Consider the following 13,684-nt stretch of genomic DNA (forward strand, 5'->3'; position numbering starts at 1 on the left):
GACATTCTAACTAAAATCTCTTAGGGTTGCATATGTGGCATTTTCATTTGTAATGTGAAGTTGATCCTTTACGTGTAATTTAAAGATACTTTCTGAGAAGTAATGAAATTATCTGGATTTATGAGAAATTCTCTGGAAAAGGTTCACACCAATAGCTGTATTTCCAATTCCCTTTGAATTGAGACTTGAAGCCATTAAGACCAGCAAAGTCATTACTTCAACTTTAGATGACTTCACTGCCACTGCTGTTGAGCAAGAATGGTTCTGCAGTTCCTATTATGCAAGTGCTACTGTTATTGTTCCAGCTAAATGTGATTATAACATATTATATTGCACAACTAAGTAGGAAAAGAGAAATGATATTTTCTGTAGCAAAGAAAATTTACTGGAATCCAATTTGAAGAAATATCCTTTATAGGCCAGTTCCTGATATTTTTTCAAGTTTTCTTTAATTTGAAATGAAAAATAAAGGCCTTGCCTACACGTGATAGCTTAGTAAATTGGTGCATGTTCCAGCAGTTCACATTAGTTGCTCAGTGTTTGGAATACATAATCTACTGTGTTTGGTACATAGATTAGAAAACTTTTTTTGTGCCATGGGTGCCTGAAGCTTGAGGGATTCTGGGATCTTGCTTCAAATTGCTGTAGTCCCATGATTTCCTTCCTGGCATATTTTGCCCATGCAGGCTTTGTCCCGGGGCTCTCTCCGTGCCCCTGCTGATGGCTGAGGGGAGCAGGGTGAGGAGTGAGGGTTTACAGCCACAGGCTCATGGGAACACTGCTGATCAGTGCAGCAGGAGCAGAGGCACAGAATCAATTACCTTGAATGACAATCCTTGGTGGTACAGCTGTTCTGCCTAGGTCAGGTACAGGATTTTGTTGGAAAATGTGATGGTTGCAGCAGTGTAACTTCAAGGGAACCATCCATATTTCTAGGGAAGCAAGGAGTTCATCCTTGGGCTGGAGCAGAGGAACATGGATGTCAGTTCTGGATCAGGTGAGCTTTTAGGGAGCCAGCAACACGAGCAATATTCACTGTGTGTGTGTTGGGGAACTCCAGCACAGGGAAATGAGATAAGCCCTGAAAATATCTGTACTCTCTGTGGTAAGGACTTTGTCCCAGTGGTTGGCTTAGGAAAAGCCTAACTGTGAAAATGTATTGGAAAAGCACAGACTAGTTAAGTGCCTCCCAACGTCTGGTATCTCATATCCCATTGCTCGGTTTAGTCTTGCAGTTGCTTGGAAGAGGTTGTGGATGCAGGCAGGGGAAGCAGGTAGAACACCCAGATCCTTGTATGCTCAAACTGAGCAGTTTGAAAGCTGCTTTATTGGCTCACTGTTGCTTCACAAAATGCTTGCTGGTCATGTATTGCTATCTCCTTTTCCCTGTTTTCAGCTGCTGCATTGCTCCCAAGAACAATGACACAGATATCCTAATATTGCTTATCCATGTCACACTCACACGTTGTACTGACCAGCCAGTGGCCATGAGGATGTCACATAAGTACAAGCTCACAAAACAAGGAAGGGACAAAATATTAGCTGATAGACTGCATAAATGTGTTTGAAAGCCATAATTTGAAATTAAACAATTTTTCTCTGCTTGCCTAAAAAAAAATTCATGGAAATTGTTAATATTACAACAGAAACCAATGCATGTACAGGTTATACTTGCTTTCAGTGTTGTATTGAATTTCAGTTTGGTTTATTTTTTTGTACTAAAAACATGAAGAGAGTTTGTTGTGTGTTATTTGATTTGTTTAACCTTAAAATAGATACACAGAACTTGGTCTTTAGGTTATTCAATATTTTTAAGAACTGTAATTTGTTCTGATGTCTTAAAATGGTCTTTATAACCAGTGCTTCTTAGTGTGTCAGGAATGGCTTATCAGGAAAATGTTGTACTGCAGCAGTAAAAAAAGTTCTCTCTGTGTCTTCTTGTAAGCTTAAAATATAAGCTTTCCAGAGAGGTATTATCAGGCAAAGAGATTTTATTTGTGGGGAGAAATATAGAGTAAGGTTGGTATTTACAAATACCATATATTTTTCCCTCTTAGTCTTTGCCCATCTTCAAAGAAACAATCTTTTGCATAAAGAATATAAAACTGGCTTCAGCCTCCCCAGAAGAGTCACTTGAGTTCAAGATTCAATTGTTTTCCTGTTGCCATCCACTGATTGTTCTGCTCTTTACAATTGCTACAGCAGGGTTGGTTCAGTTTTTTTTTATAAGACTGGGAAAGATATTATTACAACATGGTAAATTAAAACACTTTTTGTTGTGTTTTTTGGGGTGGTTTTCTGCTTGTTTTCTTTTTGTTTTGTTTTTAATAGCTTTTTGTTGGTTTGGGTTTTGCTTTTATGAAGTGGAACTGGGCATGTCGTGTAATTCACCCAAGCCTGACAAATTCATCAGCCCATTGCTGCAATGGCGTCTCGTATGACTGCTGAAATATTCAAGCATCAGATGGAGATTGTTGCTTGAGGATTCATCTCCTTTGAATAATACCACAGTTGTGGGATAAAACCTGCAGCAAACATCATTAAATAAACTTGTGTATATGGTATGCTTGAAGTTCTTACCTGTCAAATGTTAATCTATTTGATTTCATTTTTTGCTGGTATCTATGGTTACCTGAGTTAATGGGATATAGAGCACTGATGGATGAATTACTTCATCTCCTATTTTTAGACAGAAGAATTTAAATGAACATATCCATCAGATATGCTACAAGCAGTTGTTGGTATTTCAAATGGTTACTTCAGTAATGCATTTAAAATCTGGGGAATGGCCTGTAGAGTAACTTTTGTTTTTCTGAGTATCGGAACTAGGCTTATCCCCATGGGATCCCGTGCGTAAACTTAATTTCTGTAGGTGTATGTTTAATGTCTTTAGCAGATGTTTGACATTTGGTTGAGTTGAGTAGAAGGGAACTGGTTGTTCTGTCCTCCCTGATTTTGAGGAGCCACCTTTGTGGTCAGGTTCCCTGTCCATCCAGACAGGAGATGTTTGAACACAGCCCTGGCTGTGACTGTTGGCTTCCGTCAAATCCTGGGCACTGCCAGGAGTGCCCCGGGGTGGCAGGGGGGCAGTGCAGGCTCCTGCTGGGTGTTAGGTGTCCTCAGGGCTGGCTGCTGCCCTGGCACCAAAGCTCATCACTCTGCTCTCCTGGGTGTGCCAGCAATCCTCTGAGGAGCAGTGCTGTAATGGGCTGCTGCTTGTTCAGTCAGCTCAAGTTGCATGTGCAAAGATATTCCCAGGGCTTCTACTTTACTTCTACAAATAAAGTGATGTTAGTTGTTTTAATTTACTCAGCATGTTGTGATGAGCAGCAATGTTGACCAGTTGCCTTCTGGAATTCTTTTAGTTGTGTTTTAGCTAAACTTAAAGCTTTTAGCATTTTACACACACACAAAAATCACTGAGTTAGGGATAAGTGGTTTTTTGGGTTTTTTTTAATTGTAGTATTGCCATAACAAAGAAAGTGAATGCTCTGAAAATACCACTGGATCTAGTCTAGAGCAATTGAACTATGTCCCTGAACAGAAGGAAAAACCTTAACAGTGCTGCTGTGTAATCTGAGAGCTTTTCTAACTCTAGGTGAAGAGATTTTTTAGACTTGTGTTATACTTTTTGGATATATATACACATTTAATTATTTCTGTGTAGCTTTTCCTAAATAAGTTAAAACCAAAATGTGTATTTTTAAATGGGAAATAATTTTTTTCCATTAGAGAAGAATCTTGTTCTAGTAGAACTGTATGGGTTACTGCTACAAATGCCCCTTTAAAGATGGCCTAGGTAAGTTTCTTTTTCATTTTCCCATCACTATTGTATTACCCTGCCTGTGGTGATGCACTAAGATGAATGTTAAATGGATACAAGTTTACAGTGCAGTGGGTAAACAATGGCCCAGGGAAGTGCGGTAGGAGGTGTAAATGGTGGCTGTAATAATGTGGTTGTCCATCTGAATCAAAGGAGCTGCTTGCTGTTATTGTAGATTATTCGCTAAACTGCTGTGGAGAAGAGTGAGCAGTGTGAGATGAGCTGGTGAAGGTAGAGAGAGGGGAACACTGAATTACAGTACATTCTGTAATTCAGACTGAACTGTGATAATTGTGCTTTATTCCCTTATTTTTCATGTTTTATGCCATTTTAACAGTTTTATGATAAAACAATTTTATAATCAGTTCCCGACGTTGGTTCTTTTTTTTCCAATTGGGCATTAATCTGAAGTAGACAAAAAGGCAAATTCTACCTTCCTTACACTGTCATTGGCCCTAAGTTGATGGCAGTGTGAAGCAATAAGTCATTAGCACAGTTTGTTGTTCCTAGGAAACCAGGATTCGAGCTGTGGATAAGGACTCCAGGAGAAGAGCCAATAACTTCTCTGTTATCAACCCCGTGTCTGGAGAGGGTGTGACCCAACGTTTTGCTACTGACAGTAGGGAAGAACTTCATCAGTGGATGGAGGCTTTCTGGCAGCACTTTTATGATCTGAGTAAGTAAGCAGGCCGTGCTGGCAGCGTGCCCTCCGAATGGGCATTATGTAACATCAAAGGGATCTTTGAGCAATTCGAATTGCAATTGCCTCATAAGCCTTTGTTGGCAGGAGCGAAAAGAAATATATTCTCTGGGATAATACTGGGTGGTGGTCTAAGTCGTTGGAAGGCAAATATTTGACTAAACCAAAGTTCATGTGTTCTTGCAGGAAATCAGAGGCAGAGTATGTCCATCAATCTCAGAAAACTTGTTCTCTCAGCAGTGTTCTTGATAATGTTTTTAAAGACTGATAAATTCTCACCGTCTTTTCCTCTTCCCACTGTAGTGGGAGGAGTCCACCTCTGCCTGGGCACCCAACCAGTGGTCTGTTGGTCTGGTGAGATCCTGCAAGCATAAAACCTTAGTATGGAAGCCTTAGTGACGAGTGGGGAGGATGCTGGAATCGTGTGGGGCCTGGGCTAGGATGGGGTTTCAGCCAGCTCTTGGAAGCAGTCACACGTAAACTTGGGGTTTCCTTGCTCAGCAGTGTTATGGATGAATTAAATGACAACTTGTTATAACAGGGATTGCTTGATTCTGTGTAGTTCAAAGGTTTTGGTAGCCCTCATCACATGGGAATATGCTCACCCAGGCACAGTCCACCCAGCTGGGCAAATACACACTGCTTACCTGGACCTCAGCCTTTGGAACAGCATTAAAGGGTTACCCTGATCCTGTGGCAAACCTCTGGAACAACCCTGATCTGACATGGCAGAGGGAACTCATTTATTGGTGTGAAATATTGTTGAAGTTGTATATTGTGCTCCTTGTTTATCACCGAATCTTTATTATAAAAACTACATAGATTAATTTGCCTGTGTCTTTTTTTTCTGCTTGACTCACAGATTTACTGAGAGTAGAGACTGTCAGCTTTTGTGCTGCCATTGACAAAGTAGAGTTGCTTCCTGGTAGGCATTTTTATCAGGTCAGAAAACAAAACCAGGTCAATTAATGAAATATCAGTCTTTAGTCAGAGACAACACCAATCAAATCATTGAATTGAGGATGTAGAAACTCGGAGCCGTAGTTGTATTTCCAGTCATTTCTAACTTTGATTTACAATGAGAAAAAGCACTATCAATTAAAGAAACACACCAAGCAAAAACTAGGGCATCCTCTTTAAATTATCTGTAGAGTAGGGTAAAAGATCTACTTCTTATTCATTATAGATAGAATACTACCCACCGATTTTTTGAGACATTTTCTTTGGATTCAGAAAAAATGGGTCACTTGGCATTTAAATGCCTTTTTTCTTCCCTGGTTCTAAAATTCTCTTAAAATTAATGTGCTCAGAAAACTTGGAATGATTGGTATGAACAAAGTAATTTTACTGTGTCTTGTTTTCCTTAAGGTCAAAATCTATTAATAGAAAAAGAGGTTTTCTTGTCTGCTAAGGGATAAAAGGCAAGTTATCCTCTATTAAAAACAGAATGTTCCTTTGCCATGACATTGTAACATTGCTGTATAACATCCGGCTTGCAGGATATTGGAGGCTGTTCCTGATAACTTGATGAAGCTTCCCAAACCTTAATTTTTTAAATGTTTTCCCCCCTTGGATTTATACTGTTTGGGGATTTGAAGGCAAATTATGATCTTTAGCCATCATAGTGTAACAGTAATGCTGGAATGCTTAAATTCCAGCTAGGATCTTATGACCTTTGTGCTCAGAGAATGAATACAGAGGTGAAAATACAAATTAATCCTGAGCATTCTTGCTAAACAAAAGTAAATTGTCACTGTTTAGTATTACTTTGGAGATAGTTTCCTGACACAACCTAATAACTTCCATTTTTTTTCCAGGCTGATGTGTTTAAGTTCCAGTCATTGTTCTCTTTTCTCTCTCAGGCCAGTGGAAGCATTGTTGTGAGGAACTTATGAAAATTGAGATTATGTCACCACGGAAACCACCTTTGTTCTTGACAAAGGAAGCGACCTCCGTCTACCATGATATGAGTAAGTGGGATTTGCCTTTTCAAGTTGCAGAGTAACAGAAACAACATTGTCTGAATTCAGATGGCTTCTGGTGTTAGTGGTGAAACACTGAGTTTTTCAAGGACAATTCAGACAATGAAAGAGCAACATAACTGCATACCAAGGAGTTGATATTAAATCTGAATTTGTAACAGTGCAAATAATGAATACATTTTTATACCTTGAGCTAAAAAATCTGCAGTCTCTCCTGAACACACTCAAAACAGCTGTCACTAGAAATAAACACTCATGGTAGGAGTAGTATACAGCTCAGGAAATGTAAAGGTAAAATAGTCCAGCTTGCAAACCAATTGCATGAAATTAATCTGCCGTTCTTACAGCTATTTGAAGGCTTACCTAGCATAACTTACCTAATTTTTTGGTCTTTGGCAATGATGTGGAAAAATATGCTCGGAAAATCTAGCTAGAACATATCTGGGACTTGTATTTTTGCAGAGAAAAATGGTATGCAGCAGGATTTTTTTAATAGTTTTGTTACAGAAATAATATTTACAGACTAGAAAAAGTAGGTCACTTTGTTTTACTGGGTCCCATGCAGTATTGACTGTGAAACACTGTACAACTCTAAATGCCTGACTGCTTGCTGCTTGGGATGGAGCTGTGATGATGCTCAAAATGCCATGTGGGTCACTGAGTTACCATGCATCAGAGCACTGAACAGTCAGGTTTTATCTAAGCTGTGAATGCAGAGCAGAAATGCAGTAAATGAACCACACAGAAGCTTTACAAAGGTAACACAGTAGCATAATTCCACTGATACACGTGTACCTCAGTGAGGAGCAGAACACAAACTCCATTTCACTCTTAACACACCATTTTTTTCACCATTTTTTTCCTGGATTATATACAGTATTTGTAGCACCCCGTAGCCAGCACTGGTGAGGCAGCTCAAATCCTGTGCTCAGTTCTGGGCCCCTCACTACAAGAAAGACACTGAGGGGCTGGAGTGTGTCCAGAGTAGGGCAATGGAGCTGGGAAAGGGTCTGGAGCACACAGGAGATGAGGGGTGCCTGAGGGAGCTGGGAGTGTTCAGCTTGAAGAAAAGGAGGCTCGAGGGGACCTTATGGTTCTCTCCAAGTACCTGGAAGGAGACTGTAGCCAGGGGGAATTCAGTCCCTTTTCTCAAGTAAGGAGTGATAGGATAAGAGGAAACCACCTCCAGTTGCCCCAGGGGAGGTTTAGATTGGATGTTAGGAATTTCTTCACAGAAAGGATTACCAAGCAGAGGGACAGGCTGCAGTGGTGGGGACACCATTTTGGAGATATTTGAAAGACAGATGTGCAGATGTGGTGCTTAGGGACATGGGTTGGTGGTGGACTTGGCAGGGCTAACAGTTGGACTTGGTGACCTTTAAAGGCCTTTTCCAACCTACACTGTTCTGTGATTCTATTGAAAATCAGGTACTGCTGCTGTTTGAGGCTGGTACTACTGCAGTATACATGGAAAACTCAGTAAGAAGAATAAGAAATGGAGCAAGGCAGTCCTAAGGCACACAGGGAAAAATTATATATGTAAAGATGTCCTATTTTCTACAGCTGGCAGAACAGGACTATTTAGTCAGACTTTCATGGGCCTCCTGTGAAACAAAATTTTCAAAGCACTATACAACAAAATGTATTTAATAACTAATACGTACAGGTTTCCCTGTAGTACTTTATTTTTTCTTTTACTTGGAAAGAAATATTGGTGCCTACCCTGCTGCCTCAATGCCAGCTGTCACAAAAATAATTCCCTCCTGTCACCTCAGTTCCGTCTTGGATAGCATATGTAATATTTTCCATTTTATCCATTAATACTCTTAGTTCAGACTTGGTGAAATAGTTAATACAGGTTTGTATTCTGAGTAGTAATAAGAAAATAGATAGAAGTAAAATCATTGGCGGTGTTTTAATCTGGGTTAATTGCTGTCCCTTAAAATTACAGGCATTGATTCTCCAGTGAAACCTGAGGGCTTAGCTGATATCATACACAGGAAAATTGAAGAGAGCGATGGCGAGTTCCTTCTTGGCCAGCAGAAAGAGCCTGAGTCTGCCCTGTGGGCATCACTCTTTGATGGATCTCATGAGATGACTGTTCAGAAAAATGTGCATCTGGACCCAAGAAGAGATACTACCAGTCCTAATGACAGCAGAGGAAAGAAAAGAAGAGCTCCACCTCCGCCCTCTGATAAGTCACCCTACAGTGCAGAAGCCCAGGTGAACACAGAGCAGCTGGGCAAGGAAAACTGGAGGAAGCCTGACCACACACCTGCCTGTAGCTCTGAGTCGGTGTTAGCTACGAAAATGCAGCAGCTGCAAACCCCCATTGCTCCTCCTCGCAAAATTGGTCTTTGTGGGAAAAGTGGTTTAGCTGGCCTGGGGAATCCTGTTTCTCTGCTGAGCAAGACCAAGTCTGAAACCAAACCAGTCCCAACCCCTAGACATAAAGGCATCACAGAAATACTGGACCCCAGGTCCTGGTTGCATCCATAGGCATCATATTTAGCTTAGAGGAGTCTTTGGAATTTAAAGTTTTCCAGCCTTCTCCTAATACCCTTCATTAAAAGTAGATTTTAGCATTTAGCTCAAGTGTTTCCTGTGAGCCAGGGCATTACTGCTAGCTGCAGTCTCAGCTGTATTCATTAGTGCTCTTATCTAAATAATTGCACTGGAATGGGGGGGTGTTTATCTGTCTGGAGTAACGGTGCTATTTCTGAAAACAATAGTTCAGTACTTTCTTCTCGAAAAAACCACAGTGTTCAGGGTAACCTCAGCTGTCCCCACAGCAGGGATGTTACCAGTGCCTTCTACCAGTCCCTCAGCTTAGCCCAGCCACAGCTCCTCAGACTACTTAAGTGGGAATTCACACATATTCAGCACAGATCTTGCAAAGCTGATTTTCTTGGGCTCCATGCTTGCTGCATCCTCTCTCTCCCTTGCTGTTTAGGAAACGCTGCCTATATGGTAATCAAGTATGAAAAGCTTTTGTGCTGTTCTGAATGGCTCTATAACTCCATACAAATTTCTGAGGCAGTTCTCTCAATTTAGTGTGGGATTTCCCAAGTTCCTGCTGGTTCATGTGCAATTGGAATGGACCAGAATTATCTGTCTTTGAGCAAGGATGTGATCCATCACTGATGTTTTATTCTGGGCTAAGACAAGCATTTAAAAGCAGTTGCTTGGGTATGTGCTCATCTTACAGTTGTTTTTCCTGGCAAACGTGGGTCTGTAACACAGCTCCTCCTTTGTGGAGCCTCTCAGCTGTTCCTGCTAGGGAGCTGGTTTGTAAACAGGCAGTGATACTGGTAAGCAAACAGGGCTTTTCCACCACTTGTTCCTTCTGCAATAGCAGAGAATAAGCACTTCAGGTGAAGATACTGAACTTTGAGATTCTTTCATCAGACTGTTCACTTCTGTTTCACTTCTATAACGAACTATGGGTTGTTAGGGTTCCTGTGGCACCTGCAAAACATCTACTGCATAAGAAAAAGCTGTGTTCTCTTGGATCCACAGCTTAAATACCCAGCCATTTCCTTGGCTGATGCGTTTGTCTCAGATGCTGGAACTTATCCAAGGGCAAAGGTCTGCCTGCAGTTCTCCCTCTGGAGACTTGGTGCTCAGACCTGTGTTGAGAGGGTCATATCAGCAACTGTATACATACAGTTCATTATTTATTATTTTTTTTCCCCAAAATATGGATGGCCCTGGGAGCTTTACCATTTCTCCATAAGATACTGTGGGCATGGTTGGTTGGTTGTTTTATTTTATTTAATTTTTTGTCTTCAGCTAAGCTCTTGGCTCCACAGTTGTAAAGGTATCTGCTGAATTCCCTCAGTAGTTCATTTAGGATGGGGTTGAGAGGCAGGTTTCATTTACAAATCCTTTTGCAGGATTAGAGCCCTTTGTTCTAGAATGTCCTTGTTCATTCTTCATTTAATCACGTTCCATTTTCCCTCTGAAACAACCATAATCATTCTTACAATAAATCATGCTGTTACTTAAGTGGATGGTTTGTGAATGGCTTATAAATAGGAACAGAGAAACTGAAGAAAAACTACATGATTATGTAAATCAGACAGTCAACTAAGTGGACTGTACAACTCTGAACAAGAAATGGGAAAAATTGGGAGCGGGGGAAGAATATTTTCCAAAATGCAGCTGCAGTTTATTTAGCTTTAAATCTAGCCCTAAATGTTTCTGTGCTCAGAAAGAAAAAAACACCTTTTCTTGGTAACCCCCTTTAATTTTGTAGCTATATTTTTTAAAAATCTCATAAATATATAAGGATAGAAGGCACCATGATGAGGATTTATTTTTAAATTCAACAGACCGTTGAATTTCAACAAGCTGTTTCTCTATTAAATTCAGTGGCTTTGTTTTGAACTGAACATATGTATTTTAGCAAGGCATTTAATATTAATTTGAAGTCTTCAAGTGATGAGAATTCACTCATACCTCCTGTTGCAATACTTAATTACCCCAGGTACATTTTTCACTTGATTTTCTATTTGCATTTCTAGCTCCACCTTAAGTTATTTCGGTCTTTTTATGCATTTGATTGCTTATATTGATCTCTGTAGTATCAGCTTTTCTAATTGCCTGTGTGTAGTTATAAATCATGATTATGTCCCTTTTAACCTTTTCTCTGATGAGACTGAATTCCTTAACTTTCCTATGGCAGTGGATGTTATCCAAGACAAATTAATCTTCACGTTCTTCTCTGGATTTCTCATGTACAGAAGTATTTGTAAGGGTGACATCTGCATTAGATGCCGCATGTCAATAGTGATCCATCAGGACGGTACAGAGCCATAATGTGATCCTCTTGCTCTGATGAATATCTCTCCCTCTCTCTTTCCTCAAAAATTGTATTATCTTTTCTTTTTCTTTTTTTTGTGGAAGCATTGCCTTGGATGCTGACTGTTATGGGCCAAGTCCTCTTCAGAGTCTTTCTCAAAAATGTGGTACATCATCCTCTTATTATCTTACCTTATATTTTCTTGGAAATACAAACAGTGTTTTACCAGCATTAAAATACTGCTCATGAAGTGATCCAGATTGCTCTAAGTGACCTGTCCTCATTCTTTACTACTCCAGCAGTCTGCATGTCCTTTGCAAATTTATTGCAAGTGATTTTTACAGTTTATTCCAGATCATTGATTTTTAAAATTGAATGCAAGGTAAGGTTTGTAGAGAGAGGCGATAAGTTTTTATTACATCAGTGACATGGGTAGGGGGTGGGGAAAGCAAACAGGCAGGCCATTGAATTTCTGTCCCTTTTGTCCCAGAGCTTTTAAAACTTTCAGTAAGATGGCAAACAGCTAAATTTCTTGCTGAATCCCTATTAATACTGTATCTTGACATTGTTATTATGATATTTTAAAGAAAATTACATGTTCATCTTTTTTTCAGAAAGTTACTCAGGGTTCTTGTGGGTAACACCTCAGTGCAGGTGTCTTTGCAAGCCAAGCTTAACATATGTAAGAATAAAATGCAGCCTTTTGCTCAAGACCTATTCTCCATGAAGCTGTGTTGATGTTTTCTATCTATCTTTAAATTAGACTCATGTGGGCTAGTTCATGATATTGCAGTGACCACCATTAAGCAAATAAGGCCATTCATTATTCTGTTAGTCTGCCTCAGAACTACATAATCCCTGTTATGAAGAAAGAGTTGATTCAGGTTTTAGTGTTTATTGCTACTTTGCCTTTCTTTCCCCTGCCCCGTTCTGTATTGCCATTAGTGCCTTTGCATCTTCTGTGAAGCAAGTTGGTTTAACCAATAAAACCTGCAGGCTCCCAGGAAACAGAGCTCAGCTATCCAATAAAGTCAGTGCCCCTGGAGGAGCTGCTGCTCCCAGCAGCAGAGGAGAATGTAATGTTTCACCATCTTAGCAGCTGCATTCAATGAGGATGCTTTAATTGCATGGCTCAAAATATCAGGGATCAGAACCCAGAAGTCATTTGGCAGCTTCCTGCTGGGATGAGGCTTGGAGGACCTGTGGCTGCTCCCAGCCCTTGTGTCCCATTCCCCTGTGCTCACATTTGTGTAGGCAGGTTGGAATGCTGTCACCTGGCTGGGAAGTCCATTGAGAAACACTTCTGCCAGGGTCAATGGCTCCAATGATCCAGTGCAGCACAGGGAGGACGTTGGTGGCACCTGCTGAACCACACGTGGGATTAGAGACTTCTCTGAGGAATGTGTCTGGCCTGCTCTGGAAACTGTACCTGCTTGTTCTCTGCTGGGATTAATTAATGCTGCTTAAAACCAGAATTGAGTGATTGGATGCAGTCTTGAAGTGGGGGAGACAGAAGTCAGCCTGAACTATTCTTTTAGGAAGTACAACTTGAAATTAATTGCTAGTTCAAACTTGAATATAAATTTCACAGAACATGAACTTCCGAAATATTGACTGAACAAAGCCTTAACTTATTAACTTTTTATATTTACATAATGTCTTCAGCTGTTCACTTGGTTTTGGAATGGTAGACGGTACTTTCTGTGGTTTTAAAGGCATTACCTTCACATGCTTACATTTTTACTAGTACTGTGGGGTTTTTTCCCCATGGTAATAATACTAATAGTTATTTTATGGTGGCGTGTATGTATTTGAAAATACTGTCATAGTATTCAGAGTTGATTTCTAATTAATGCAAACTGCCTTAATAGAAAAATGGAAATTTGGACACTAATGTATTGTGAAATGTTAGAACAGAAATCTTCTTGTTTTGCTGCTAGCATATTGTATTTCTGTTAAAATATGCAAGTGAAATTAAAAACGTTTCTAGAATAAAAGGTTTTTGGTGTAATTTCTTTCAATCTGGAACTACATTAAGCTTTACTCCAGTGTATAAGCCATGGGTGATGGCTGCTGTAAAATGAGAGCTCAGGAGTGGCTCCTTTTCCCTTGGGCCTGCCATGAATGTACCCCTGTAGGTTCACACTGACAACAGCAAATAGTATCAGCCTCAGTTTTCTGCCCTGGATGAAGGGAGGAAAAGCCAAACTGGCTTTAATCAGTTAAATCAATGCTCCCTGCTGTTCACTGAATCCAACAGACACCACCCTGAGTAGGTAAAGTCAGAAATGTTATGAGATGCACCTCTTTTCCACAAATGTGCCACAACAAAACACCTTGGTTTAGCTTTCATCTTACTTCTCTCATAGTCATGG

At 40.2% G+C, this 13,684-nt stretch overlaps 1 protein-coding gene across 1 annotated transcript in view; it reads left to right on the forward strand.

The window, feature by feature from the left end:
• The window catches only part of RTKN2 (rhotekin 2), a 37,853-nt gene extending 24,547 nt beyond the window's left edge, over positions 1-13,306 (forward strand). Inside the window, exons 10-12 of the mRNA XM_066554944.1 lie at positions 4,334-4,499; positions 6,386-6,493; positions 8,457-13,306. Of these exons, the coding sequence (XP_066411041.1) occupies positions 4,334-4,499; positions 6,386-6,493; positions 8,457-9,004 (822 nt within the window). The 3' untranslated portion in view covers positions 9,005-13,306. The remainder of the gene's footprint in view (positions 1-4,333; positions 4,500-6,385; positions 6,494-8,456) is intronic.
• The last annotated feature ends 378 nt before the right edge of the window (positions 13,307-13,684 follow it).

The sequence above is a fragment of the Molothrus aeneus genome, chromosome 8, assembly GCF_037042795.1.
Source record: "Molothrus aeneus isolate 106 chromosome 8, BPBGC_Maene_1.0, whole genome shotgun sequence".
Taxonomy (NCBI): Eukaryota; Metazoa; Chordata; class Aves; order Passeriformes; family Icteridae; genus Molothrus; species Molothrus aeneus.